Source organism: Phyllosticta citriasiana, assembly GCF_038021145.1.
Source record: "Phyllosticta citriasiana strain CBS 120426 chromosome Unknown IWZ02scaffold_2, whole genome shotgun sequence".
Taxonomy (NCBI): Eukaryota; Fungi; Ascomycota; class Dothideomycetes; order Botryosphaeriales; family Phyllostictaceae; genus Phyllosticta; species Phyllosticta citriasiana.
The window spans coordinates 1,795,897-1,823,618 of NW_027117279.1; the positions used below are offsets into that span (position 1 = coordinate 1,795,897).

Here is a 27,722-nt window from a genome sequence, read left to right on the forward strand (position 1 = left end):
ATTATTGGCTTCCCGGCTGCAAGTCCAGCCAGAGCCTCCAGCATCGTCACCACCATGCCCGGGCGGATACAGCTTTCCTCGTCCATTCCATTGGCGGAATCCCTTTCGCGGCCCCGTCGACGTTTGCTGTGTTTGTCTCGAGGCCCACTCGACCGCGACCCGACCCACGACACCCCAGAACTTTCTCCAATCCTCGAGACCAGCTTCCAATTCTCTCCGACCAGATTCCGACTCTCTCTCTCTCTCTCTCTCTCTCTCTCTCTCTCTCTCTCTCTCTCTCTCTCTCTCTCTCTCTCTCTCTCTCTCTCTCTCTCTCTCTCTCTCTCTTTTTCTCCCATCACCCGAGGCCGTCGTCGTCGTCGTCGTAGTCGTAGTCGTAGTCGTCGTAGTCGTAGTCGTAGTCGTGGGTCTTCGGTCCCGTCCCGACAGTGGGCCATGATTCGGCACGCGACCACCAGCAATTGATTTAGCGCCATGGACAATGGTTGATTGGATGTGCTTTAAAAACACGGTTGCATGCCATGAAAAGCTGTGCCAGGCCACTCCTTGTCCCGTTCCCAAACAAACTTGACCCCGCCATGCCTCTGCCCTCATCAATGACCTACCTAAGCAAAAAAAAAAAAAAAAAAAAAAAAAAAAATGTCAAGAAGGTCAAGAAAATCCGCCACGGCACGCAACGTGTCTTTCGCGCACCTGCCTTAGACCCTTTCAACGCCTCCCTGTCCCCAAAAACGCCGCAACCGAAACAGCCGACTGGCTCTGAAAATTCATGCCGGCATCATACCAATGCCTCCACCACCATTTCCCTTCTTGCTGCCCTTGTATGTCCCTCCTCCAAAGTCTCGTCTGCTAGTCCACTTCTTGCTCGCCGTCCCGTTGCTCCGTGATTTGCTCGAGCCTCCTGAATTGCGTCGCCACGTTTTGCTCGCATGGCTGCCTTTGCTGGAACCACCACTCTTTTGCGCACGAGACGAGTTGCCATTACCCCCGCCTGCCGCTCTCGACGTGCTTTGGGATTGCTCCAACCGCGCATTGAATGCAGCCACCTCCGGATCCTCCTGAAAATATGAGCTGCGCATTTCCGGCGCCGGCCCGGAGTCTTCGTCAAGGTCAAAGTCATCCGCCTCCTCCTCCTCCTCCTCCTCTTCAACCTCACGCCCCGCCTCGTCGTCGCTGATCACAACCACCACCTCGTGGTTAGGATCCGCCGGTACGTGCTCACTTTCCGCCTGCCTCGCCATCGACTCCTCGTAAAATTCTTTGCACCTCTTCACGAGTTCGAGCATCCTGCCGCCGTACAGCCGAACCATTTCCGGCAGTATGCCTTTTATTTCTCCCATTTCATCAAGAGACGATGGGAATTGAATGGCCATTTCGCGGAGAACCGTGTCCGTGAAGGGTTTCTTGCTAAGGCCCCGCTTGACGACAATGTCTTCACAGACAGCCCTAGCTTGCTCCACGAAATTGTCTATGAGATCTTGATGCACCGGGCTGAGCTGTGCCATCATTTCGTCCGTTGTGATCGGTTCGCCAAGCTGCTTCTGCGACGACTTGGATGCAATCACACCTCTTCGCTTCCCCCTCGGCTCTGGCATGGGCTCGAAGGCATCCTCTTCATCTTCGTCGTCGTCATCATCGAATGCGACCCGAGCGCGGACATTACGCCTTGGGTTGGGCTGTATAGGAGACGAGACATTCGTAGAAAGGGGTTTCACTTCTCGACTCGCGTTTTTCCTCTTCTTTGATGTCGCCCTTGTCAACGCCTTCGCAGTCTTGGATGATGCTCGGACAGGCATTTCCAGGCGACGCCGCCCTGCCATGTATATTTGCGCTCTGTCGCCCAGCTGCCAAGTGTTAGTCATGTCGAAATGTGATTCTTGGGGAAATGACGTATGCCTACCTTGATGTATGTGGACGTGAAACCAGCTCGGTTTGTGGCATGCTCCTCCATTAAAGCGCCTTCGCTGACCAACCTTTGGAATATGCGCTCAACATCTCCACGGTCCAGGTTACTTCCTGCCCCTGCTTCTGGCAAATTGTCGTGCCCCGATTCCTTGATTCTTTTCGTCTTTGCACCGCGGAACACGTCCACGCAGTACAATAACGTTACTCTTTGCCCCCCAATTCTTTGCACGAGTCGAACGGCGTCTGCAGCGAGACCTGTAAAGTCCTGCATCTCGAACTTGACATGGGTGTTGCACGTATCGCACTGCCCTCCGCAACTTGCCGCGTCGAAAGGTTCGCCAAAGTAGGCCAACACCTGTACCCTTCGACAGTCGGCCTTGTTCTCGCAAAACTGGACGACATTTCGCAGCATTGCAAACTGCCTTTCTTTTTGCTGGGCGTCACCTTCTCCCTTGGTAATCATGGACTTGATGAGGTTGGTGTCTTGGTAGCCGTAGTAAAGGTAGCATCCAGATCGTTTACCATCGCGCCCTGCACGGCCCGTTTCCTGATAATAGCCCTCCAGGCTCTTGGGAACGCTGTGATGTATGACGAAGCGTACATCGGGCTTGTCAATACCCATGCCGAACGCTATGGTGGCAACGATGACCTTGTACTTGTTTTCTTGCCATTTCTTCTGCGTCTCCAATTTCTCTTCTGACTCCAATCCGGCGTGGTAGTGCCGCGCCGAGATTCCATATTCTCGTTGCAACTGCTCTGCCACGCTTTCGCAATTTTTCCTCGACAGGCAGTAAATGATGCCGGATTGATTCCGATGCTTGGTTTTGATCAGCTCGGCTATGTCGTCAAGAACTTCAGAGCCCCTTTTCTTGGGTCGGATTTCGTAGTAAAGGTTGGGCCTGTTGAAACTTTGAGCAAAAACCTTGCATCCCTGTATGCCCAGGTTGTGAATCGTGTCAACTCGAACGTTTTCCGTGGCCGTAGCGGTCAAGGCCATGACGGGCACATTGACAAACTGCCGCCGGATCTCTCCCAGGGCTTTGTAATCTGGCCTGAAATCATGGCCCCACTGACTTACACAGTGCGCTTCGTCGATGACGATCCTCGCCAGACGCTTCCGTCGATACAGGTCTCGGAGAGCATTGACCGTGGCTTGACTTTTGCTTAGCATCTCCGGGGTTATGTACAGCACCTGGACAAATTTCTCAACTTGGGGTTCACGCAAGGCGTCAAGAAGCTGTCTCCGTTTGTCTTGGTCCATCTCCCCGTTGATGAAGAAGGCTTGGATGTGGATTTGTTTCAGGTGGTGGACCTGATCTTGCATCAGGCTCAAAAGCGGTGACACCACAACCGTGACACCTCGTGTGCTGCCAGCGGTAATGACGGAGGGCAATTGGTAGCAAAGCGACTTGCCACCTCCAGTCGGCATAAGAACGAAACAGTCGTTGCCCGAAAGAGTTGCATTGATGGCCTCCAGCTGATGTGGTCGAAATCCGCGCAGCTGGAATCTATTTTTGAGTGCCGACTTGACATCGTTCGTCCACGGATATTGAGGCTCATGGGACGTCACTGACTTTGATGACTTTGTAGCTGGTTTTCGGGGGCTTACTTGATTTCCCGATGTTTCCTGGAGAATCGCGCGCGAACCTCGATCTCGCTCAAAACCACCACGTCGAATACTCTCGACGTTGTCGGCAAAATCCATATAGTCTTGATCGTCAAGCGAATCAACCTCAAAAACATCATCGTCAAACAGTTGGGCAGGTGGAGTGCCCATGTTGTTGCAAAAAAGGTCGCCATCATCTTCAAAATCATCCTCATCGAATGGGACCGTATTTTTCGCTGGCGTCGGAATCCTCGACCGTATGCGCGGCTCTCTATCGGAGTAGCAAGTTCCGGAGTCGTCTGCGTCTGCGAAGGTGACACTGCGCTTTGGTGGGATTGGCCCATTTGATTGGCGGTGATCAACAGAGGCGACCTCGTCATTTTCGTTCTCAAGTGCGGCCATGTCATCCTCCCATCCCTCGTTGAATGTATCTACTTCATCTTCATACTCCGTTTTGGCTTGGGTTGATGGTATTCGCGAAGATTTTGATGTTTCAGGGATCTGCGTCTGCTGTACGAATTGCGTATGCGCGGGGGCGCTCGTCGTAGGTATATCGTAGTTTGCCACAGATCTAGTAGCTGGAGTGACTTGAGTCGATTCGACAATGACGTCTCTCGAGTTTAGCGCTCCTGGCAAGGCAGCAACGCTGGAACGCTCCATGAAACCAGCTTTTCGTAAAAGCTGCACAACCTTCCTCTTGACGTCCCTCAGGCGTATAGAAAAAGGCTTCCCCTGTTCCGCCAATTCGTGATCATCCGTCACCGTGTTGCCATCTCGAATTGCGGCCATCACTTTGGAAACGAATTCTTCCTTCTCTCCCACGGCACGAGCGAACTCAGGCTTGATCAACTTGAGCTGCTTTGTGGCAGCCAATCGCTGCTTGGCCGTAAGGATTTGCTCATTGATGGCGGCTGACGGTGCGCCATGATCACACAGGTAAAGACCTTGGCTTCGAGACAATTCCACAACGTAGCTGTCTAGGCTTTTGCACATGCTCTCAACTTCGTTATCGGACCATTTTGCGAAGCGCAACACAGCTTCATCTTCAGCTCTCGTGAATTGAGGCGTGTTTTGTCGGAAAGAAGGAGTGGATGGAATGGAAAAGCTGACTGTCGTCTCATGTTTCCCTTTTTCACATAACGACCCTCTTTCATCCAAGCGGAGGGTGGTTTGATCTCTTTGCGAGTGGGAATCCTCATGCCATCGAGTGTTTTCAATTCTGCCAAATATCCGTGAGGATGTGGGCTTTTTCGATGGTGATATAACGACTGGACTTCCAGGACAGACAGAAGGAGTACCAGGGTGCAAATTTTTCATTCCTCGGTTGATGTCAGATGCACCAAGATCCTCATCTTCCTCGTCCGAGTCGGCGACAATTCTGCGTTTGCTTGAGGATGGTTTCGTAGGGCTGCGGCTTCCGAGTCTTCCAATAGTGTTTCGGGCTGGATGATCAGCCTTTTGCGGTGACCTAGAAGGCTTCCGAAGTGTTACGGACTCTCCTATTCCATTGATATAATCGGAGCCCATCAGATCCAGTGATTTTCGCTTTTTGGGCACGCTTTGGACTGGACTCTCGGTCACACGAGTGTCTCGGTCTTCGATCGGACTAGACGCGTCACCTTGAAAGGTCGTGTTGGCTGCATTAGATAGACGCAGAGATGCGCCCTCGGGAGCAGTCCGTTCTGCCACGGTAGAATATGGCGGTGGCGGCTCGTCGTATGCCTCAACTGGTACGAAATCACCAGCATCAGGTACTGCAATGGGCGGGCTTGGCTCCAGACGGGGTCGGCGAGGCGTTGGCCCTTCTCGAATGCTGACTTCAAACCCAGGACTAGGCCTTTTTCTCGTACTGACGAAAACTTCCCATGGTAGCAAGCCTCCTTCTGAGAACTCTGTGAGATCGATTGAGTCAAGCCGTTCATCGTCCCATGCTGAGCTTGGGGTCTGCGCCGAATTTTCGTGTCGAATCTTCGTCTTGGGCGTTGTTTTCAAGAGAGCCTTCTTGTTGCCAGGTTTTGGGGTCGAAGATCCAGCCTTATCCAAAGATGCAAGCCGATCCCTAAGCTGTTCTGCAAAATTGGGTTGGGTTGGCTGCTGGCGACCCGAGTCGGCCTGCAGAAGGCGTGGTCTTGACGCGGAGCCCGGTGCCACCCTTAACCTCGCCATATCAGTCACAGCTGCTGGACCCTGATCTTCTAGCTCGTCGTGGGACCCAAGCCGTCCTCTGTGGTTTGTGTTGATTGAATTTTGGGGATATATTCGCGGGTCGTAAGCCGTAGGTTGCAACGCATCGGACTCGCGCCACGTAGCATTCCTTGAAGAGGTGTCGAGAGCGGTAGTTACGTCCTGTGAGCCAACGGTATTCGAGCTTGGGGGTTCTTCAATTTCAGAGACGGCAACGTGTGGCCCTCCCGGCGGGATAAATGGCTTAGAGCTAAGCAACCAAGAGATGTGCGTTCTGAGATTGTCCCGGGTCATTTGAGCGGGTTTCCGCAAGGCTGACAAGTTCTCATGGTTTGTCCACAATATTCTGTCGATCGGATTCCGGTCAAGATCGGCCGAGGTGCTGGTTGGTAAGGTCGCAGGGATTGCTCAGGCTTGAGGAGGTTGTTGTTTGCCTTCGGGGTCGGAAAGCGCGTCTCGACGCGACGGACGGAGCGGCAAAGCTTCCGCGGAAGATAAACATGATCACGTGAATTTTGTGGTCCGTGCACAGATGTACAAGGCACACCTGAGGCATGTCCACAGATATCCGGGCATCCATTCCACCAATCTACATACACAGTGTCCACCAGGCAGGCTATTTGCCTAACGAATGACCCCTCTTCATCCACTGCCTTCTTTTTCCGTGTCATTGCCCGCTCATCGCTGTTTGGGACTTGCAGCATCGTGGATCGCAGGTCAAAGGCTCTGTACCGCCGAATGGTTTATCCCAAATGAGAACACGGATCGGGCCCTCCGCTGCAAAGTGTTTGAGCTAGCAATTTCGTTGAATCCAAAGTAAACATGGCTCAACTGACACTCCTGTTCTTTGGGTGGGCAGTAGTGGCGTGACCTTTTTCCCTTTCAAAGACCGCCGATGTGTCCAACATCCGGCCACCTCCGGAATGTGCTATGCAAAGAAACACACATTTCGCAGACTCTGGCTTACAACCATCCAAGAAATAGTTTCGACTTTGACTACCTGAAAGCTGGCGGGCGTACATGGCCAATAACAAGTCAGATGTTGATGTCGAGATAGAGGCCCTCGATGTCCGTGGGTCCGAGGGTCATTACCGAAGCCCGAGGGTAGGACGCGAGGACTCAAGACGACAGGGCTGGTGCTCTTAAGCTTTAAGCTCCATGGAATAAAGTTAGACGGTCGCAGATCGTGACGAGGGTCAGGAATCTTTAAAACTACGTTGAAATTCTTCCCGTCGCCATGTACGAGCTTGAAAGCGACTGCAGACTAACGTACAACAGGAGATAAAACGCGACCAACAAAATCCTGCTTAGAATAGGACTATACAAACCATCATGTTGTCCTAAATGATCAGCCTGTTCAAGAAGATTGAGGAGCAGAGCTGTTGCCGCCGTCCATGCCACCGCTCGAGTTGGTCATGTAGCCACAGTTGGAGCGTACACAGCTGCTGGAGAAACGCTGTACGTTGCCGAAGCGTTCATTTCGATAGTGAGCCAGGAAAAGACACCAGCAGTGATGTCGTTCTCGTCCAGGACGACGTACTCAGCAAAGGGATCCATGTCATCCTCGGCCTCCTGCCCACGAATACTGTCCTCCGAGTTCTGGGTCAACTCCTGAGTATTGGTGTTGTAAGGAGCGGTCGCTTCAACCGTCTCGAGAAGGTCTTGATCGAAGAAAATCTTGGCAACATGCGACGTCGAAGTTCCTCCAGTGATGTTGCCGTTCTCAAGCAGCGACCAGTTGCCCGGAGAGTGCGCAAGCAGATGGACGTGAGTGGCGCGGCTGGTGTAGTGACCAGGGACAATGGAGATGAACTGCATCACACTGAATTCCTCTCAAGAAGGTCTTGTTCAGGTTGCTTTCGTCGGATTCGTTGCCATTGACCAAGGCAGTGACACCGGAGTAGACACCCGTGGCGCTGCAGTGCCTAGGAGAACTCCTGTAAGCCTTACTTCTCTTCGGCAAAAATCATTGGAGCTCACCAAAAGTCCACAGCAACGCCCGAAAGAGGCTCACAAGTCTCGGTATCGACGACCTGAACGTCAAGTTAAAGCGGCACGCCAAGCTGATCCTCGGTAATGTAGGAGCGGAAAAATTCCTGAGAGACGTAGTACGGTCCCTGCGTGGTCTCTGGTCCGAGGATGCATGAAGTTGTTGCCGGCAAAGAGCACACTGGGATCCGTTTGAGGTGTGATGCCGATCAAGCTGCTGGCATGGGACATATTAACGAACGTAGCAAGATCCCGCTTCACGAGGTGACGCTTTCGAAGTTTCTCAGCCATGTTATGACGACGAGCAATGTTCTTATCGTGCACTCCGCGGGCCTTCGGCTTTTCCTGGCAGTGGGAAAGCGAGCGACGTTCGAAAGAGCTCAACGCAGACCTGCACTGCGAGGCCTCTGCCTTGATGTCATGGCCTGGAAGAGCAACCGCTTCAATGGCAGCTAGCAAGTTCGGGGCTGCTGCACCAAGAGTCTTGATGTTGAACATGATGGATTTCAATAGAAATTGTGGGAGAAATTGAAGAAAGGAAAAGAGAGCGACTGAATATGTTTTGGATAGAGAGCGAGGTCAACCAGCAAAGTACCACGGCCCTTTGAACACACAACCACGCGTGGACAGAGCACGGCGACCAGCCTTTTACATGAAGATCCATACTGGATGCGCAAGCAGACAAGAGACAGGGAACACTATTTGGGATGGCCGCGAGAAATCATGCACTGTCTGGCCGTGTTCTACACCCATGTAGGCTCACTTCTCCACAAAGACAGTTTGGGCACAGTGACTGATGCAGACGTTGCTCATGATGCACGCAAGATGCGCTGGACGGACACTCGCGTCATTTCGAAGAGACCTCTCAACCAACATGTGCTCCGCTTTCAGACCATAGCCCATGCTGGTTTTCCGCGGCCCAAAGAAAGAAAGAAAAAACACAAGGTTTCGACCACCAACGATACAACGCCATCCACCAGAAAAGGCCAGGGACGTGCTCGGAAAACGCAAAGGCTCTGGGCCGTAGGACAAGCATGCGACTCGACGCCAGATTCAAAAAGGAGATGAGTAAAGCGACAGTGCTGATGGGCGGGTAGGTTGGTGACGCGCCTTGGACACAGCACATCTGCGGCAACGAGCGAAGAGAAGTCCCGGTCGTCAGCATCGCCTGGCGCTGGCCTTGGCGCCCGGAGCAACACCATCGAGGACGATTCTACCACCGACCGGAGACGGCTGATTGGAAACTTGTCGCGACTTCTTCCGCCGAGTCATCTTGCGGCTGCGCCCCGAGCGAAACAAAACAACGCCCGTGCCTTGAGCAGATCTGCCTGGCTAATGGCTAGGTAGTAGGTAGTTAATGTGGCAGCAGGAGTGACTTTGTCGCCCATCGGCACCTTCACTCCAAGGTGAAAGTGATCGAACGCGTAAACATTCTTGCTCATAGCTGCAAGGGCACTGTGCTGTGTTGGAAGTCGAGGCAGGCTGGAGCTGCAGGGGTAGGCAATCAACGCTGTCCTCCGCTGCTACACAGATGAAACGACTTGGACCTCTTACGCAGACCGGGCTCCTCGCACGCCGAAAATTGTTGCTTTTGCTTGGATACGTTGACCATTTGGCTGGCTGGTGGTAGACTTTACCGGCGACCCTGTAGACCTGAAAAGAACCAAGGCCCGAGCTCCCACAACGAGGACCGTTACCCCGAAAAGCTCGACAAGAAGGCATCTAGATTGTCTTTTCATCCTCTAATACTTTGGATTGTTTGTCAGCCTGCCCAATCAGACCGTAGCTTATTTGCTTTTCTCCACACTCCTTACGATTGCTTCCCTGATTAGTACAAGTCAATCGAAAATCTTGCCTCCTTCGTTCGGAAATCCCCACAGGAGCAGTGAGGCCTTCATCTGGAGACACCGTCTGTGTGGACCAATATTTCTCCGAGTCTGCACTGACAAGAAGGTGTTTGGGTGGTCCGTTCCTCCTCGTAGTGCTGCAGTGGTTCTTAGAGAGTCGCAACTTTTGCTCGTTGCGGTGATAGAGCCCGATACCGTCCGCAACACGGCACATCTTCACAAGTATTTGGGTCTTTTGCTTCCTAGGAAGCACCTTGGTTGCTTTACCTACTAGCCTCCCCGTTCTCCGAAATCTTTTGCCCAGTCCTCGAACTGCTTGAGGCCCTGCTTGCTGACGCTCGGCCTGATGCTGTTCAAACTCGCTTCAAAATCCTCAAACTGAATTGGCCGGATTTCCTCCATGGTCATGTGCAGGAGCTTCTCTCCGAGACTACGAAGAGGGCCCATCGCTGCGTCTTTTGCCAATGCGGTGATGTCTGATCCAGAGAACCCTAATCGAATCGGTTAGTTTTACTTTCCAAGAAATCTCATCAGTCACTTACCCTCACTCAGTACGACAAGGCGGTCAAGCTCGTCTTCGCCAATGCTATGCTTTTGGTGACTCAACAAAGTCTGCAACTGGGCTTTCCGTACGTGGTCTTCCGGCAGCGGGATGTATTGTCTTCTCACAAATCGCCTCCTAGCTGCTTCATCGATCGCCCACGGCAGATTGGTTGCAGCAAGGACAAGTACACGACTCGCGTCACCCTTCTCCCTCTCCCTTTCGCTCTGTTCTCTTCCAGCGGCCGCCTTGGCGAGATTTGACCACTGTATCAAGAATTCGGTCTTGATGCGGCGAGTGGCCTCTTGTTCAGAAGAACTGGAGCGAGAAGACAGGAGAGAGTCAATCTCGTCGACGAAGATTATCGAGGGCGCAAGAACTCTGGAAAGTTGGAACAGGGCGCGGACCAACTTCTCTGAATCTCCCAAGTACTTGCTCGTAAGGCTGCTAGCCGAGATGGCAAAGAAGGTAGACTTCGACTCTGTTGCAACGGCTCGAGCCAGCATCGTCTTGCCCGTCCCTGGAGGTCCAAACAGTAGCATCCCTCTGGCCGGCTCGCGGAGCCCCATGAAAAGATCGGGGCGCAGAAACGGGTAAACTACAGTCTCCTTGAGAGCTGATTTTGCAGATTCGAGGCCAGCAACATCATCCCAATGCACTTCATCCCCTTGGATAACTATTTCGTTGAAGATCTGCTTGGCAGCGGCAGCATCGACACCCTTGGGAAGTTGCTTTAGCACGCGGTCCATGCTCTCTTTCCAAGCCTGACCTTCCGGCGTCGATTCGTCCTCTTCGCCTCCACTATCCTCGGAGACTTGGTCTGTTCCACGGGCGAGCAATGCGGATGATCCATCGGCCTTGCTTTCCTGTCGTTGCTCTTTGGAGTCGGAACTTGTGCTCGTACTTTCGTCTTCGCTTGTCATTGACGTCTTCGAAGCACTTGCCTTTCGAACCCCGGGCCTGTCACGAGTTGTCCTGCGTTTGATGCCCTCGGACGGCTCAGCACGTGTACAAGTCTTGGCTCCTCCCGCTACTTTCCTGGCACGGTCTGGTCGTATTCTGGGAGATTTTTTGCCCCTGATTGGAACATTTTTCCTCTCCGGCGGAAGATATTCGCTCCTGTATGACGGAAATGCTGGGAGAGGTTTCCGACATAGGTCCAATTCGCTTTCATGACTTGATGACAGAGGCCTGTGCAAACGACGATGCGGCGGAGGTGTTGGAGGCTTCTTGCGCTCCGGTATGTCGAAATTACCAGTTTTCTGGCCGTTTTCTCCTGTTGGAGTTCTTTCTTGGGAGGACTGCAGGCTGGAAAACTCCTCGTCGGCCGGCCGGATGTAAGTCGAGTGAGACTCGGGCGGACTCCATGATTTTTGCAATCTTCGAGGTTCTTCTGAAGAAGGCTTCGCGAATCTCTCCGCAGACGATCCAGGAAAGGCCTCTTTGCTTGTGCAGTGCTCCAAGAACAATTGACTTTGGTTCGCACCGGCAATCGATTCCCAGGCTTGCGTAGCAGCTTTTGCCGCAGCGGGCGGACGTGATGTCAGCTTGGATGGTCCAGCCGAAGATGACGATGACTTCCTCCCATCTTTGTTTGGCCTCAATGTCTTAAGCATCCCACCTTTCTTCTTGTCTGGACTTGGGGTTCGCGATGGCTTCATCAGGGAAGAAGGGAGCGGCAGTACTGGGGGAGATGGGATGGAGATTCCGTTGACTGGAGATAAACCTGGAACTTTTCCCTCGCTGCTTCTTCTCCAGGAAACTGGCATTGACGGCCGTTTTGGGAGGGCAGGACGTGCAACATCTGAGTAGTTGCTGGCAGGAACGCTACCGTCTCCCAACCATCCTGTTGTTTCCCTCGATGTGTCTGGCTTGGGAGAGACGCGTGCTAGAAGGGAATCTAATCCACTGGCGGTCGCAGGATCCCCATCCTTCTTCCCGTCTTTGCGACTTTGACTCAAGGCCTCAAGCAGGTCGACACGTTCTTTGCATTGCAACTCGAGTTCCTGGAGCGAGGCTTGCAGGGCTTTGTCCGTCTCGGTCTTAGGTGCCCAGGCAGCAGGGCGACGGTAGGCGTTGAAGTAGTAGATGTTATCGAGTGCGCTCCGCCACGAGCGCAAGGCCTCGGCTTCGTTTCCCTAGTAATGGCAGAGGTGAGCGACGACCAAGGCCGTGAGGATGGGAATGGGAAAAAACCTGAGTCTCAAAGTAGACTGCTGTGGAGCATATCAAGTAGCAGTCGTCGTATGTTTTTTGCATGGCGACGGAGGGCTTCTGGCGCATCATGGAGGGCGGGTCGCGGGCGCCGTGTGGGCGTCGCCAAGGTGTCTGCTGTCCGGAAATGTCCAGAGAGGTGGGATGGTGGGTATAGCCGACGCGTACATAGACGACGGTGACTAGGCACAAGGGAGGCGGCGACTATGTGTGTGACCTGAGGCGGGCACTGGGCGGCCGACGACTGGGATGGGCTTGGATGGTGTCCAGTGGCTGGGGATCCGAACGCGACGTCACTGAGGCCGCGGTAGGCGCTTAGGTAGGTACTCATGTACCTTACCTATACCGTTTAGCTGACCCTTATCGATATGGGTACATGACTCGCGGCCCCCAGGCACCTTGATGAGCGAGCGGCGAATACAACCCGCCGATGAACACACCTACCAGCCTGTCCTCTCCCTTACCGTCTTCGGCGTGACCTGTCCTTCAAGCCCGGGCAAAGAATCAATCCCACCAGACATATCCCGTTAGCTACATGACGTATGCTGCCGCTAATGTACACCACAAGCAAACATGAACGCCCCGCGACCCACACAACATCGCTCCAGCTCCAGCTCCATCTCTCGCGTCTATGCCAGAATCCGGCCTACCCATAGATATCCTGAGTGACGGCCCAAAAACCCAATGTCACCCTCACTTTTTGGTGCAAATCATACAAGCGGTCCATATATCAAAAGGGAACCGTCCATCCGCCGCTTACTCGACACTTTGCGAGATGAAAAACGCCTTGGCCATCTCGTAAGCGGTCCTGGAGCCTTGTCAGCATTCTGCCTACCCCAGTGGGAAAAAAACAAAAAAAAAACAAAGGCACACTGACCAGCAAATGGCCGTACTTGGCATGGTCGTGACTATCCTCGGCTTGAGACCTCTGAAAAAGCCTCTCCAGCCGTCGCGCCGCTTGATGATCTTGGCCGCCTCCAACAGACCCCTGACATTTCGCAACTCCGTTTCCGCCGCCGAACCTCGGGTCTGCAGAAGCGTCTTGATCACGTCGAGCGGCGTCGTGACGCCTGCCGCCAGTCCTCCCGCCAGCCCTCCGGCCGTGCAATGCGTGTACGGATCCCATCGGCCCGTCGGGTTCATCGTCTTGGACAGCGACTCGTACGCCACAAACTGCAATGCCGTGAAGGGAACCGTCATGCATAACGTTGTCGGGTAGGAAACGTAAAACGCGCCGATGCCCTCGCGCCGGAAGACCGATTTCGCACAGTCTGATAGCGACTTGTACGAGGATCCGTGCAACTGCATCCGCTGCTTGATGACTGCAAACTGTGAGATGGTGGTCTTAAAGGAACGAAGGAAAAAAAGGGATTGGAGGGGGAAAAAAAACAAAGTAAAAGAAACGTGCTCCATGCCGCAGCTGCTCTTACCATCAAATGGATTCATGAGCGCATCGCTCGCAATCGTCGCCGCGGCTCCGCTCAAGGCTGCGCTTCGTCAGCAGCCACTACCAATTACTTCTCTTTGGGGGCCTGTCGAATCCTTACCAGCAGCAATGGGATGGTGCTCATGCTTTCCTCCTTCGTTCCCACCGGCCGCATGCTTGACGGCCTCGTATGTAGCAAAGTAAACGGCATGCGCAGGCCCTGCATAATGTTATACGAAGCTTTCTGCAAATCCCAACGTCTCCAAACCTACCGGCCCCCAGTACCACGCTGGATACTCCTCGCCATAATGTGCGAAAGCCTTCAAGTCTCGTTATCGTGATCATGGCGTTGGATATGCCCGAGTAGACTGCCGCGGGCGAGGGGTTGGCGACTTGCATGCGCGTCTGGATGAAACCTTTGGTTAGGACTCTACAACCGGCCGCTCCGAAACTTGCAAACGCACCTTGAGCAGGTCAATCGGATACATGACAGAGTGCTCCTATGTCGATTCAGCTTTCATTCATGGATATAGCGCCTCGTAGTGGCATACCGCGATACCGGCGAATGCGCCCGCCGTCATGTTGGCGGCGAGAGAGTAGTTGGGCGGTAACGATTCATAACTAGGCGCAGTTAGCACGCTTGTCTGCAATGCGCATCCCAGAAGCTGCCACGTACTCAAACTCAGCTACTTCTTCTACAGGAGCTGGCACTCTGTCGTGAGCGGCCATATAAGCCACCACGCCGGGGGTCTGTTCGGTAGCTATGGTTGCGGTGATTGCGCTCGAGGAGAGAGGCGATGCGAGTGAAAATTTGCGCTCGGAAGTAGAGGTCGCGCAAGGTTGAACAGAGTTCGAGGATATCCGGCTGCAATCGGTGGTGGTTGGGTAGTGGGTGAGAAGTGATGAGGCCGTCCTCGGTTTTCTCAAAGCTGTCTCTCGCTGAAGCTACCCATCCGCGCTAACCCCGTTTATGTCATCTCATCGCTGCAAGCTGCGACTAGACCGGGGGAGCCCAGACTGCGATCATTCCTGTACGGCCGTCTTTACTTGAACCATGAACAAAACCCGACCGCAAGACTTGCCAGATATGCAGTCTTTTATATTTTCTGTGTCCGTTGCCTCTCGCAACTTCACCCGCCGCACCAGCTGAACGGTGTTCCGCGGAGATCATTGCAACACCATCTCGTCCTTCCTCGACCGACAGGCTGGCTCCGTCTTGGCCTCCTGCACTCTCATGTGCGGCACTCGAACCTGGGATTTTGTCTCGAGAACGATAGACCAGGCCACAAGCATTGCCTGGTCATCCGCTCGGGTCGGCGAGTATCAATGGCCAAAGGTTCCGTGTCCGCCGAACAGATTTTCTTGCACGTTCAGCCCACCCATCTGCATGTAAACACATGGCGCCAACAGGCGCGAAGAATGCAAGCAAACGCTCAATTGCAATAACCAATTTAAAGTACTTTGAGCTGGACGCTCATTGTTGACACTGCCAAATTCCAACGAATTTCACCGAGTTCGGAGCCAAGTCAGCCGGCCGATCGACCAATCCCGCTCCACAGATTTCGGTTCAAGAAATGGCCTTGCGCAGGTCAATAACCACGACCGGATGTTGAGGTTTCCGAGGCCGGCAATGGCCGAGTGCAAAAAAAGTTGCAGTGCAGAAGACTCCAACGCCTCATATTTATACAGGGGTTGACTATGCGGACTTCGACCGATTTCACCGAGACGGGCTCGATACCAGTTGGCGGCGACAGATAAGAGCTGATGTGCTTAAGGCTTCAGATAAGCCAGATAAGCCAAGCGCTGGCTTGTTGGTAGCCCCTATGTCCATGTCTGGCTGCACTACCCCCTCCAGAGATATACCATTCACGACCCGCGAGTGGATACCCGCCCAGCGCGCCAAAACATTCGTGCATGCTCCAATGACGGTGCTCTAACCCGAGGCGCCCGTCTAATCTGGTTCTGCATGAAGGCAGAAGATGTGCTTCAAGTGAAATCCGGCCACAACTCCCAGGCGACTTTTCTATCCAAATCGCACTTGACGCATCATTGGGCCAACGCTGACGTGCTCGAGCTCGATCAAAAGGTCTACCGATGCAGGTAGGGTCCCATTCACTTGCCATTACTGACCAAGGCATCCGAAGGAATGGTTCCAGACCCTGAATCTGGACGTGCCTTGAAGACAGACTACATGAATATTCCTTGAGGACTTACTTGCGCTTGCGATTGATCACTCAGCAGAATGAAGCGAATGGACACTGTTGCCGGCAAGTAAGTCTCCAGCCTCTTCAGCAATCGCATCTTTGGTGCCATCTTGGGAAAGAAACAACATCGCGAAGGTTTGGGACACCTGAGAGGTATGATAGAAGCCGGTCAAAGCCAAGACCGTATCCGCCGTGCGGTACACTGCCAAATCGTCGCAGATCAGCGTACCATTGTAAGCTTGCATCATCGTCAGATGACTGCAGGGTCATTTCACGGGAATTCTGTTCCTCGGATGCCCCAGAAAGTGTAGGTACTTTCAACCCATGTGAATCCATAGCCGCAAGCAGTTCCGGAAGACGGTGCTCGCGCAACGATCCACCAACCAGCTCACAAGTATCTGGCACAAGCAGATCAAAGCAGGCTACTGTCTCTAACGGATGGTGCTGGCTGGAGCCAGCACTGGTTGGAGACATGTAGAACGGTTTCACCGACCGTGGATAGTCAGTCACGAAAACCGGGCTTCCTTGTCCGATTGAGTTGGCAATGAATGCCTCGTGCTCTGTCTGTAGTCCGTGATCGTAAGAGGGGGCAAATTTGAATGACACCTCGCCTCTGTTTTGCGCATCCTGGAGTCGTGTGACGGCTTCGGCAAAGGAAATGCGAGGCCAATGGCTTCTGCACAAGCCTTCCCACCTTCGAGACAAAGCCTCGGCCGTAATTCCATCAAACCCTTCACCTTTGGAGTACTCGGGTGATCTTGCAAGTAGAAGCTCTCTGCCGACGCCCGAGTCTCTGAGCTTGACCGCAACGTGCCTAAGCATTTCCTCCACGGCGTCCATGACCTCGTCGAGCTGCTCAACGAAACTGAGCTCCGTCTCCAACATGTAGAATTCGCTGAGATGGCGAGGGGTGCTACTTTTCTCGGCTCGAAAAGCAGGGGACAAGCACCATACTTTGCCTACCGACTGCGAAAGCGCCTCGAGATGGAGTTGACTAGAAACCGTGAGATACTTGGGGTGTCGAAAGAAGTGCTCACCAGGAGCAGCAGAGCCATCTTGAACATTCGATGCGTCGCCCTGTGCCACGACACTGAAGACTTCGCCAGCTCCTTCACAATCTGACGAGGTTATGACTGGAGGATGAGCCTGCACATAGTCCCGTGCGGCGAAAAACGCAGTTACCTGCGCAATGACGTACGAGCGCAAGCGCAGCATCAGCGAGTTGAATGGAGTGCGCGTGCGGAGGTGGGGCAGGGTCCTCAGGAAGTCGGTGGTGTGAAATTTCTTTTGCAGTGGATATTTCTAAACGTGTGAGGCCTGCTGGTCTGGACTTGACAGAAATTGGAATTTGCAACTCACAGCCGAGTCATTTTCACCCAAGACGCGGATGTGCTGGGCGCGCAGCTCCTGGGCTTGTTGCTTGCCAGGCGGAGAGGGCTGCCATTGGCCGGTGATGGCAACACCGACACCTGTAGACAGTCTACAGGTCAAGAAGTTGTGGTGAGCAAGCCGCCATAGTTGGGACTACCGAGGATGGGTTCAATTACTGACCCTGTAGCCAGCTCAGGACTCATTACCACCTGCAACGGCGCGAGGGAGGAGCCGTCGCCCACAGCGGCAAAGGCCATGCGCTTTTGTTTCCGGACAGAGCGCACCCAACCATTGACGCTGACTGTTTCACCGGCGACAGGGGTTTGAGAATGTTGAGCGAGAGAGGACGACGAGGAGGGATCGGTATTCAGTAGGCGGGCAATGGTTGACCGGCTTGAAGTTGATAGCAGTCGTACAGTGTGAGATGGCAATGCGGAACGAGGACACAGCGGCCGCAGCAGCAGCAGCACTCGTCGCGGCCCGACCAGCATGACAGGGGGAGGTGAGGGGAACGCGTCGCGGCAAGATGCGGCGGTCTGAGGAGGGCGAAAGACACGAGAGCGAATGGCGGTGGCAGTCTTGGTAGTGGTTTGGTAGTGGATTAGAGCCAAGGTCGACGCGAACCTAAGCCAGGCAAGGTCAGGTCAGGCACGGAGCAGGCACATGTAGGGACCTGGCCGACGGGCTTCCGAGACGCCGATTTCTTCCGCCGGCCGAAAGAGCGCCGCCCGTGTCCCGGTCCGGGTCCGAATTGAATGGAATGCCGTCCAGGCAGTGGCTCGGCCCGATCCAAGGTCCTACACCCTCACTGTAAGTCATCGGCCCGCCCGCCGTTGGCTCTGTGTTCCTGACCATCTCATCTCACCCACAGCATCTCGACTCGGTCATCCACCTACGACCACCTCCTTCAAGTCTCTCCACTTCTATCTCTGGGCGCCTTGGATCTGTCTGGATTGATGACTACCACGTTACAGTCTGTCCAGTCTCGCTGACTTGTACAGCTGCCTCGCTCCCTCGTTCCAGTCGGCCCCACCCACATGTCCTGTACACTGTCGTCGTCTGTGCAACGGTTTCAAAGCGTGGCACAGCTGTGGCCTGCACCTTGGCCCTACTCTTGTCTACATGTGCCAGCTGGCATCATAGTGCATGCTATAGGCGAGGCCCCGCTGTTGGGCCGTCTCCCATCTTCTTGCACGCCTACAACGAAAGAGCCGCCAATCAATGGCCATGTCCTGCTGCCTGAGGCGTGCTATTGCCAACAACCGACTCGGTCACAACTGACCTTGGTTGCACTCTCCCACTTGTTCGGCAAGACCCGTCGTCTCCTCGATTACTTCTTCTTCTTCTTTGCCTCCCTGGTGCCACGGACAACCCGCTTCCCGCGTGCCTAGCGGCTCCGGCCCTCTGCGCCTCTGTGCTGTTCTGTGTGTGTATGTACACGGTGCAGCATCTTTGATGCAAAACTCCTCGTGTATCTCCCATCCGTATCAGCCCGTTCCTGTACTGTGCGCCCCTTCGTCCCACACAGATCTATGATCCGTTTCCGGGGTCCGCAGATCGTCCGGACCAGCCCCTCGGCCCATGTCCAGAACGACGCCAGATCACGGAACATGTTGGCCCTCCCAGGATTCAGGTTGCTGTAGGGCGGTTGCTGGCATCCGCTCGGTCTGGAGCCATTCCACTTTGGCACTGTGCCTCTAATCGACGCACTACTTGGCTGTCGTGCAGCGGCCGGGACACAGGTACAGTATCAAGATCGGATGAGTAGCTGGGCCTATCATTCGTATCAGCATTCGAAACACTTTGTGATGATTAGGAGCGGACCTGCGCTTCGTCTTCCAATTCGCTGCTTTTCTGAATGCTCTACCACGTCGTCTCTCTCGGTACCGTCTTGATTCCCCTTTGCTCCTTGCCTTTGTCTCCTGCGAGACCGCCGGTTGACCTGAAGCAATGCCTCCAGTCGTCTCAATGCTTGATACCGCAACTCTTGTTGCCTTGCACTTCTATTTAAAACAGTCTTCCCCCTCGCCAGAGTCGAGCAGTTTTACTTTTCTTAAGCCTCCGCATTTCCAGTCCAAAATCGTCATCATGCCACAAGCAAAGCCGAAGCCATCAGAGATTGCCGCAGAGGCAAAGAAGACTTACATACCCTACATCCAGCGGCGCATGTCTGAATATCCGGCCCGCTCTATCCTCATCCCCGACAGCTCTGAGATCCCGATTCGAGTGGATGCCAAGTCGAGACACCGACTCCGTGTTGCCGTCATTGACGGCGATCCTGTGGATGTTGCTCTTGACTGGGATCTGTACAGCCGTCAGAATGGCACAGTTTCCAACAGTGCTCCTGCAATCCCAGTCGTCAACATGGCCAACGAAAAGCGCGCCGGTGGGGACTGGGAGTCTGGCTTGCTCGCTCCGGAAGAGTGTTTTGCCAGGAGAAGCAACCTTGTGCACAGTTTGGTGACTCCTTGGTCAGCATGCTCGGGGACCAGCTCACACTATCCTGTGCCTCAAACAGGTGGAATGTACTCTCCCTCAGTCGGTATGTCACTCTGAGCGACTCCATCTTAAAGCATGTAGTAACTTGGAGCCTGTAGTCGTTTTCCGAGACGGCCCGGACAACTATCAAGTGTGGAGGGAGTTCAGAGCTTTGCCAGTCATATCCGTTGCCCCAGTGCGTCGTCCGAAGCTTGACGAATCTGGTCAGCGATACTCCTTTGAGCAGGAAAGGGATTTGATGCTCGAGAAGATGCGCACTGTCCTTCGCATTGGGTTCGCATGGGGTCATCGTAACATTTGCTTGGGAGCATTTGGAGTTGGGCCCATCTTCCGGAATCCCGCCGCAGAGGTTGCCAAGATGTGGAAAATGCTACTTTTTCAGGAGAAGGAATTCCAAGGGGCCTTCCACAACGTCGTCTTCGCAGTGGAGACCAACCAGCCGGGGAACACCAAGGGGGGTCCGACGGAGTATGAAATCTTCAGGCGAGAGTTTGACCCGTCCAACGTTTTCAGGACAGCATACCGGTAGATACCAACTCATCGACACAGAATTGCAGCCTGGTGGTTTCTCTCACGTCCAAGTAGACCTCACCATCGTCAAGTTACAAATTTTCTGATTTCCATTACCTTCGCTTCTCGTTTCAATTCTTGTACATCAACATTTCGAGGTCACCTTACGCCAGTTGTAGAATCAGACTTGGCCTGGACTGGTCCATGGCTTGACCCATCCATTTGAGCAGTGAAGACGGGCGTGGTGTCGACTTTTCAGTAGGGCTGCGACATCAGTGCGGATTTGGTGCGTACTTCCTAGAAACTCTTTTTCTGGATTCTGGACGCAAGGGCCAAGGATTTGTTTTAAAACATGGATCTGGCTTGTCGCTTTGCAGTCGTCCATGGCCGCGATGAAGTGGTAGACGATCCCTGGAACACCTGCAGGCGATTCGCATAATCCCAAACATTACCTGGTCGCCCCACTTGGTAACAGTGAGTCTCGGTCTGCGGTATGTATGTACCCCGTACCTGTTCTGATTTTGCAGGTGGCAGCAGATCAACAACCTTAGTGTAGGATCCTTCCTCACGACCGGTCAAGAATCGAACGAGCGCAGGGCGGCACGCATCATGGCAGCGAGTCCAGAGCGACTCGACATCCCTTGAAGAACGTACATCCTGCATTTGCTGCCTCTTTTCTTCATGCCCTCTATCCTTCCAGCTGAGTGCTTGATTCCAACGCGGGTACGAGTAGGTCCAAGTCACGTTCATTCTTGCAGCCAAGATTTCATAAGCAAGCCAGGCGTCATATCAGAGGAAGTACTGGGGCCGGTATGATGGCTGGGAAAGTCGGTGTCCGCAACCACCCGTCCCAACACCGCGGCGTGCCGCAGTCCACCAGACGGAATGCCATGCCACGAAGCCGGCCATTGCTGGTGGCGCGACTTTCTACCATGCGTTTTGTCGTCCCATAGATGCGCAAAGAGGCAGCTTTGCGCCGTCCTGTGTCCATCACCTTTCCTCAAAGCATTAATTTGCAGGATTCACTCCGATGACACTCGTCTGGCCAATGGGGCCAGAAGACGCCCCCAGGTTCTCTTCTCTTTTGTCTCATCTAAATTGCCTACAATTGGCGTCTTCTTCTTGCAACAACTGAAAGTCATGTCGCGCTTGGACCTGGCTACATGGGCTTCGCGCCCTCTGCCTCGAGCTGTTTCAATTGTTGCTCTTTCTTGTACTCAACAACTCGGCGCTTTTTGAAATATTGCACCTGCATTGTTCCCCCGAGCCGGTATCAGCTTCAGTCCTTGTACTACATGCAATGTAACAGCTCATTCCGACTTACCCAGCTGCTCGCGCAATTTTGGACAAACATTTGGTCCTCCTTGCCGCAACGCGCTGATGCCTCGCCCTTTTGGCCAATGCTGTCAATGATTTTGTGCTTGTCGAGGCAGGCATTGAATGCATCGCGAGCGGCCCAGCATTGGGCGCGTTGGGTGCGGTCGGGGGCTTCGAATGCGCCGTCGGATGAGGCCTTTGGCTTTGGAGGTTTCGAGTCGGAAGAGAACCAGCCCATGGCGATGTATTTGGAGACGTTGGCGGCGAGGCCGCAGGGGAAATGTTGGATGGCAAAGTCGTCGACGGGACAACCCGGGACGAGACTAGACGTCTGGTGGTCTGGTTCATGCTGACTAAGTGGGTGACGGGAGGTATCCAATGGCTACTGCCACGCGCCAAGTCTCCGCAACTCGTCCATCGTGGTAGCGTACTTCAATCTTCTGCAACACCTTTGTCTGCCTTCTTCCCCCATTGTTGTCCCTCGCCTCGCCTCGGTCGTCCGATGAAAGCTGTGTAATCTTGCGACACACAGGGTTGATGCCTCGCCGCCGAAGGCCCCCTCGTCCCGGCGCTCTTGCTGATGTCGCGCCGCTGCGCATCCTCTCTCAAATCCTCTTGCTGCAACTGGCCTACTACGTCTCCGCCGCCATCCTGATCATCTTCACGGCCCTGGTTGCTGGAAAGGATGTCAGCCTCGACTTGTTGCTGAGCTGGCGCAGTGTGCGTGGCGACGTCACTGTTGGGTGGATGCTGGGGCTGGTCTGGATGCTCAACAGTCTGATCTGGTAATGTCGTTCCCACGGGCTCGTTATCCAGCATAGACTACTAACGTTGGCCACCCTCCTAGCGTGATATACCTCCTCCTACTTATCGCGCGCTCAAAGCTGATCCCCGACTTCGCCTTAACAATACACTTCATCCACCTCCTCGTCACGTCCCTTTACTCCCACTCGATACCTTCTCACTGGCTGTGGTGGGCGGTGCAGCTTGCGAGCACTAGCTTGATGACCTTTTTGGGTATCTGGAGCTGTCAATGGAGGGAGCTGCGCCCCATCAACTTTGGTGGCGGTGGTGGACCAAGCAGGTCCAGGAACAAGGCATCCCCGGCACAAGATGGCATTCAAGAGGATGGGAATACGTCTTTCGGGAGAGGAATGGGGCGGGCGAGGGGCCAGTATGAAATGATTCCCATACAAGAGGCCGAAGAGAGCGTCTAGAACATATTTTCTGTGCATTGGCGGCGTTGGGTCTGCTGGATAGATACCACGGGATTGATCGATGTAAAGCAATTTGGTTTTCACACTCAGGCAGAGATCGTTTTCGTTATGAACCTCACCCACTTCTATGCAAAGACCTATTCACATTGATGCTTCGATTTCGGCAAACACTACTGCGTCGCGCTGGTTGATACGAAGAGAAGCACAAAGGGATTCGTATCGTGGGGATGTTTGGCGATGAGCATGATTGGTGGAGCTTGAAAGAAGTAGTACACTCAGCCAACCTCAACGCTTCAACTAAAATGAGTACTAGGTATCTACTTACTAGGGAAAGAGTTCTTTCAAGCGCACAGGCGAAGGAAACGGGTTAACTGGGCTGTGGGCCCGTGCGCGTGTCTGACTCGTGCGGCCATGATTCCCTCTTTTGTTTCGTTCCCTCACCTCGATCAACTACACCAAAATAGAGCCCTCCCCGTCTCTAGTCTCCACGCCATTCTCATTCCAAGTACCTCTGGGCATAGCCTCAGAACTCTGACAGATCCATGGAAAATTACTTGCAGGAATACTACCAACAGGATCGATCCGACGAGTTTCATAATGGTCTGCACGACAACCCGTTCGCGGCCATGTTCAACGCCGTCACCATGAACGGCTACCAACCCAATGATCAAAATGGGCCCCACTACCCAGCCGGATCAGGCTACTATGGTCAAGGCCCTATCGTCCACGAGGGGTTCATTCCCGCAGCCCAGAACGCCCACTTTGGACACGACATGGACACCAATTCACAAGACCATTCTGGAATATCTACCCCTTGGGCTGCTGACGCCGATGACGAAATCATGTTTGATTATGAAGGTGAAGAGGCGGACGGGGAAGACGACGTAATGATGAATGACGAACTTGTCCTCCACTCCGACTTGCCCGATCTTCCAGATTATGCCCTTGATCCCGACTATTCCATGTCAGACGGCGACATGGAGCTGGATCACGGCTCGGAGCCTGATCTCGACTCTGGTTCCGACTACGATCAGGAACCGGTCCGCAAGAGAGGCCGCGGGCGAGGAAGAGGCTCGACCCGTGGTCGTGGGCGGGGCCGTGGAAGAGGTCGTCCTCGCGGCAGCAGGCGGCGAGCAGACACCGACTCACGAGGAGCTCCCCGGAGAGGAAGGCGAGGCCCTCGCGAAGCGAAAGATCCTGGACCCGTCTTCAAGAAAATATTGTCCGAAGCCACCCAAGCCTGGATTCGTCAAGACCTCGAAACTGCCCAGAAAGCAGCAGGCGAGGCTATCAAAATAAATCCGGAGGTCTTCGCTGCATACAACCTGCTTTCGGAGATTTTGTATGCCAAGGGTCAACTTGAAGAATCTGTCAACGTGCTTTCCATGGGAGCCGTTCTCCAACGAGATGCCGCACTTTGGCACAAAATCGCGACCCGGGTCCTCGAGTTGGACATTGACGAACGAGCCCGCCTTGAGTGGGCGCATCGGTGCTACAGTCAAGTCATCCGTCTTGACAATGGTGACTGGGAAGCTCGCTGTCAAAGACTGGACTTTCAGCTCAGGTTCGACCACAAGGGCCAAGCAAAACTGGAGCTGGAAATGATGTTGAAGATTGAAGGCCATCAGTTTGATCTTGACCGCATCCAACAGCTTGCAGAACTTTGCGCGGTTACTCGAGAGCCAGCGAGAGCCGTTGAGCCTTTCGAAAAAGCTATTCGCCACCATTTGACGGCTCCGGGTGATGATTACAGCCAGCTCGACTGGCAAAGCCTCAACAGCTACCTGGAATTAATGTCAACTCTTAAACGTTACGAGGATTCCATTCCTCTCCTGAAGTCCACGGCCAGGTACATTGTTGGACGACAAGACGAATCCTACTGGGATGGTTTGGAAGATGATCGAGAGTGGGATATCGATGATGAACCGCGCAGAGTGGAAGTAGATCGCTTTGTGCCGGGACGGTATCCGCAAGATGCCTATGGGGTTGGCCTTCCTCTAGAGATTAGGGTCAAGCTTGGCCTATTCCGGCTCGGTTTAGGTAACCACAACGAAGCGCAGGCAAGTTCTGTTACAGGAATACTCTAGCAAGGTCCTGGCTGACATATCCGCCAGGCTCATTTCCAACACCTTGAACCAGAGGATGCCTCTGATACGGCAACTGTGCTCGACTTTGATGACCTTTTCAGAGATGTCGCCGACGCTCTTACCATCGCAGGATGTCATGCCGAAGCCTTACGTTACTACAAGGCGCTCAAGAGAATTCCAGAGGTGCCTCAGACAGCACTTCGCATATCGATCGCTGCCTGCTACTTCGCCATGAAGAAAACAGATGAAGCTGAACAGAACATTGATGAGGCGCTGGAAATTGCTGGCCAAAACCTGTCGTCTCGCTTACAAGTGGCTCGCTTCTTCCAGGAGTGGGGGATGATGGAGAGGTGCGAGGATATTGCAAGAGATGTCATCCAACGAGGAGGCGCAGACTTGGTCAGAAAGGCGAAAATCAAGGTTCAACTGCCACAGACCGCAAAATCAGCTCAAGCCAGGCTACCTCCAGCCCGAAAATTACAACCTCTGATGCCAAAACCCGCATCTCGCGAGCTCAAAGTGCAGCCTAAACCGACTACCCTGCAGTCTCAAGAGCCAAAAAAGATCAGCTCGAAGTCCAGAAAAGCCAAAGAGCCAGAAGGGCCGCGGCGAAGACTTCGCGGACTTCTAGACTCTCAGGCTGAGAAGTTGGAAGAGGCTCAGGAGCGCGACAAGCTTATAAGGGAGCTGTTTTCGGAGTTGAATTCGCTCCAGGCAGGCGTCGATGACGGCGATCCAGAAGCAATCGAGGCCTATATGGATGCGGCGAGTGAGATGGTGGACGAGTTCCGTAGAATGGAGGCATTCTACCCTCGTCGAGACAAAAATGTCAAGTTTGGGGGTTACTTTGGACGTTCAGGAAGGATGAAAGAATCCTCGCTTGCTTACATTGCAACTGTCTCGAACCGAGCGAATGCGGCAGAAGGTAATTCTCGCTTGTCCTTTGATTTTGTGTGGGAGTTGTTGCTAACTCTCGTTGTAGTTTCACCTGACCAGCAGCCCGACCCTGAAACAATTCCTGAGGATTTCCATGACATCTCATTCAACGCTTGGCTGGACATCTTCTGTCAGCATGCCCTTTTACTGGCAAAGAAGGGCATCAATGGACGCTGCTGGTCAGTGCTCGAGGGAGCTGCTCTCGCAAATGTCTTCCATCATGACCCTGAGCGCGAATATAGGATCCACGTCACCTGGATGGGTAAGAATTCTCATTCCGGTAGAATGCATCGTTGCTAACGCGTTATCGAAAAGCATGCGCCCTGCTTCTACGAGACGAAGAGCACCTCTGCAACGCTTGCCGTTATCTCATAAAACGGCATCCTTATGCAGATGATGCATACCGGCTTTTTGGGACCATCAATCGTGTCTATACCGGCCACAGGACTTGGTACAACGCTGGACCCTCTCAGAAATTCATATTGCGACTCATAAAAGCCATGGACTTCGCTCTTCTTGACGATGCATCCCGCAAGATGTACAAATTCGGCGATCAGGAACGTTCGGGATATACCAGGGGCGGACAAAATGACGGCAATCCCGAGGGGATCAGCGAAGTCAACGTCGCCCTGTTGGCTATGTATGGCCACGTCCTGGCTAGCGGCGGAACGTACCTAAACGCACTCAACTACTATTTTCGCGCATACAGTATCACCCCGGAGGACCCAATACTCAATTTTTCGATCGCGATAGCCTACATTCAGCACGCAATGAAGCGACAATCGGAAAATCGACAATACCAAATTCAGCAAGGTCTCGCGTTCCTCTACCGATACTACAAGTTGAGGATAGAGAAGAATATTGCTTCCCTCTCCCAGGAAGCCGAGTTCAACGTGGCACGCGTCTGGCATACTCTAGGCTTGGTGCACCTGGCCCTTCCGAGCTACGAAAAGGTTTTGGCACTGAGCGAGGATGTGCGCCAAGAGAATGCGACCAAGTCCCGAGGCAGTGAAGTGGATGACTTCGCGGCAGATGCAGCTTTTTCGGTTCAGACAATACTATCGTTGGCCGACGAGCTTCGCGGCGCAAGAGGAATCACCGAGAAGTGGCTGGTGCTTTGATCCTCGTGTCAGATAAGCTCAATCTACAGGCAGGAACAGTTTGTTGACTGTTGAGTACATCGAGCATACACTCATATAGCCCCGGGTGAGAACAATGATCTGGTCCGATCGAGGGATTGTTCTTTCGGCGGGTGAATAGCTGGTAAGAGCCGAATTTCCACTTTGATTCTGTCCTTGTCCAGGCCATCCTTCCGGGGGCTTTTCCTGGATACTTGCAACCCGGACGCCGACTCATACTTCGATCCTATTGTATCAGGGCACTTGTAGTTGCTAAGTATTCCTGAATGGTATCCTCCCTGGATCAGATCAACAACCTGAGCCGCATTAACTGAAACAGGCACGGCTGATCTGTTGACCTGTGTCCAATCCAGCTTAGTTGTTGGGAGACTCCAGGAATACCCACTTGCTTCGAGAGCCTGGTTGACATGAGAAAACCGGTTTTGCCACGCGGGGAGTGACTTCCCTTTGAAGTTGGAGGCCTGGTCCTCTTTGGGCCTGTCTCCTTAGCGACACTCGTCGCTGACCTGATCTCGAAGCGACTCGTCTATATTTGGCCGCTTCTAGAGTTAGACGGTCCTTCATGCATGGGGCTATGTGCCTAGCATCACTTGAATCACATTTCCACGATCCAATCACCACTCATCGAATCGCGACCGCAGGTGTAAGGAATCAGGACTTAGGCAAGTGAGATTTTTGAATTGATTGCATTTCTGTGAAAATTTTTGAGGATAAACAACGCTTTTACCCC

At 53.6% G+C, this 27,722-nt stretch overlaps 9 protein-coding genes across 9 annotated transcripts; 3 read left to right on the top strand and 6 right to left on the bottom strand.

Moving 5' to 3' along the window:
- Window positions 1-613: 613 nt before the first annotated feature.
- Window positions 614-6,135, bottom strand: IWZ02DRAFT_136619 (P-loop containing nucleoside triphosphate hydrolase protein). The gene is made up of 2 exons (XM_066761701.1): window positions 1,901-6,135; window positions 614-1,844 (listed from the first exon to the last, which is right to left on the bottom strand). Exons 1-2 carry the CDS (start codon window positions 5,987-5,989, stop codon window positions 768-770), a joined length of 5,166 nt encoding a protein of 1,721 aa, XP_066626348.1. The 5' UTR covers window positions 5,990-6,135; the 3' UTR covers window positions 614-767.
- A 973-nt stretch (window positions 6,136-7,108) lies between these two features.
- On the bottom strand, window positions 7,109-8,182 carry IWZ02DRAFT_467674 (aromatic compound dioxygenase; the record flags this gene model as incomplete). Its single annotated transcript, XM_066768577.1, has 4 exons — window positions 7,109-7,517; window positions 7,676-7,728; window positions 7,753-7,821; window positions 7,865-8,182. The coding sequence occupies 4 exons, from the start codon at window positions 8,180-8,182 to the stop codon at window positions 7,109-7,111; spliced, it is 849 nt and encodes a 282-aa protein (XP_066626349.1).
- Window positions 8,183-8,365: 183 nt separating this feature from the next.
- Window positions 8,366-8,932, bottom strand: IWZ02DRAFT_136960 (uncharacterized protein). The gene has a single exon (XM_066761705.1). It carries the CDS (start codon window positions 8,847-8,849, stop codon window positions 8,550-8,552), a length of 300 nt encoding a protein of 99 aa, XP_066626350.1. The 5' UTR covers window positions 8,850-8,932; the 3' UTR covers window positions 8,366-8,549.
- Window positions 8,933-9,603: 671 nt separating this feature from the next.
- IWZ02DRAFT_136958 (P-loop containing nucleoside triphosphate hydrolase protein) lies at window positions 9,604-12,466 on the bottom strand. The gene is made up of 3 exons (XM_066761704.1): window positions 12,269-12,466; window positions 10,074-12,210; window positions 9,604-10,022 (listed from the first exon to the last, which is right to left on the bottom strand). Exons 1-3 carry the CDS (start codon window positions 12,356-12,358, stop codon window positions 9,802-9,804), a joined length of 2,448 nt encoding a protein of 815 aa, XP_066626351.1. The 5' UTR covers window positions 12,359-12,466; the 3' UTR covers window positions 9,604-9,801.
- Window positions 12,467-13,042: 576 nt separating this feature from the next.
- IWZ02DRAFT_371305 (uncharacterized protein) lies at window positions 13,043-17,778 on the bottom strand (the record flags this gene model as incomplete). Its single annotated transcript, XM_066764554.1, has 14 exons — window positions 13,043-13,094; window positions 13,158-13,608; window positions 13,717-13,773; window positions 13,834-13,932; window positions 13,985-14,117; window positions 14,177-14,212; window positions 14,264-14,333; window positions 14,395-14,641; window positions 14,783-14,858; window positions 14,890-15,008; window positions 15,316-15,481; window positions 16,043-17,200; window positions 17,276-17,396; window positions 17,468-17,778. 14 exons carry the CDS (start codon window positions 17,776-17,778, stop codon window positions 13,043-13,045), a joined length of 3,096 nt encoding a protein of 1,031 aa, XP_066626352.1.
- A 1,597-nt stretch (window positions 17,779-19,375) lies between these two features.
- IWZ02DRAFT_487623 (uncharacterized protein) lies at window positions 19,376-20,315 on the top strand (the record flags this gene model as incomplete). Its single annotated transcript, XM_066769390.1, has 2 exons — window positions 19,376-19,829; window positions 19,885-20,315. 2 exons carry the CDS (start codon window positions 19,376-19,378, stop codon window positions 20,313-20,315), a joined length of 885 nt encoding a protein of 294 aa, XP_066626353.1.
- A 1,140-nt stretch (window positions 20,316-21,455) lies between these two features.
- Window positions 21,456-21,851, bottom strand: IWZ02DRAFT_370708 (cytochrome oxidase c subunit VIb-domain-containing protein; the record flags this gene model as incomplete). The annotated part of the gene is made up of 2 exons (XM_066764520.1): window positions 21,456-21,545; window positions 21,621-21,851. 2 exons carry the CDS (start codon window positions 21,849-21,851, stop codon window positions 21,456-21,458), a joined length of 321 nt encoding a protein of 106 aa, XP_066626354.1.
- Window positions 21,852-22,029: 178 nt separating this feature from the next.
- IWZ02DRAFT_442652 (integral membrane protein S linking to the trans Golgi network-domain-containing protein) lies at window positions 22,030-23,181 on the top strand. Its single transcript, XM_066766975.1, has 2 exons — window positions 22,030-22,398; window positions 22,461-23,181. The coding sequence occupies exons 1-2, from the start codon at window positions 22,151-22,153 to the stop codon at window positions 22,828-22,830; spliced, it is 618 nt and encodes a 205-aa protein (XP_066626355.1). The 5' UTR covers window positions 22,030-22,150; the 3' UTR covers window positions 22,831-23,181.
- An 80-nt stretch (window positions 23,182-23,261) lies between these two features.
- On the top strand, window positions 23,262-27,160 carry IWZ02DRAFT_137169 (uncharacterized protein). Its single transcript, XM_066761706.1, has 4 exons — window positions 23,262-24,890; window positions 24,945-25,842; window positions 25,900-26,115; window positions 26,169-27,160. Exons 1-4 carry the CDS (start codon window positions 23,373-23,375, stop codon window positions 26,972-26,974), a joined length of 3,438 nt encoding a protein of 1,145 aa, XP_066626356.1. The 5' UTR covers window positions 23,262-23,372; the 3' UTR covers window positions 26,975-27,160.
- The last annotated feature ends 562 nt before the right edge of the window (window positions 27,161-27,722 follow it).

Bases quoted from the DNA above. Each gene is read 5' to 3' on its own strand.
- IWZ02DRAFT_136958 (XM_066761704.1), bottom strand. From the start codon at position 12,358: ATGATGCGCCAGAAGCCCTCCGTCGCCATGCAAAAAACATACGACGAC. The intron at 12,211-12,268 runs GTTTTTTCCCAT...TGCCATTACTAG, and splicing joins CAGTCTACTTTGAGACTCAG to GGAAACGAAGCCGAGGCCTT. The intron at 10,023-10,073 runs GTAAGTGACTGA...CGATTCGATTAG, and splicing joins CCTTGTCGTACTGAGTGAGG to GGTTCTCTGGATCAGACATC.
- IWZ02DRAFT_442652 (XM_066766975.1), top strand. From the start codon at position 22,151: ATGCCTCGCCGCCGAAGGCCCCCTCGTCCCGGCGCTCTTGCTGATGTC. The intron at 22,399-22,460 runs GTAATGTCGTTC...CCACCCTCCTAG, and splicing joins ATGCTCAACAGTCTGATCTG to CGTGATATACCTCCTCCTAC.
- IWZ02DRAFT_137169 (XM_066761706.1), top strand. From the start codon at position 23,373: ATGGAAAATTACTTGCAGGAATACTACCAACAGGATCGATCCGACGAG. The intron at 25,843-25,899 runs GTAATTCTCGCT...CTCTCGTTGTAG, and splicing joins CCGAGCGAATGCGGCAGAAG to TTTCACCTGACCAGCAGCCC. The intron at 26,116-26,168 runs GTAAGAATTCTC...GTTATCGAAAAG, and splicing joins GATCCACGTCACCTGGATGG to CATGCGCCCTGCTTCTACGA.
- IWZ02DRAFT_136619 (XM_066761701.1), bottom strand. From the start codon at position 5,989: ATGACCCGGGACAATCTCAGAACGCACATCTCTTGGTTGCTTAGCTCT. The intron at 1,845-1,900 runs GTAGGCATACGT...AACACTTGGCAG, and splicing joins TCACGTCCACATACATCAAG to CTGGGCGACAGAGCGCAAAT.
- IWZ02DRAFT_136960 (XM_066761705.1), bottom strand. From the start codon at position 8,849: ATGCTGACGACCGGGACTTCTCTTCGCTCGTTGCCGCAGATGTGCTGT.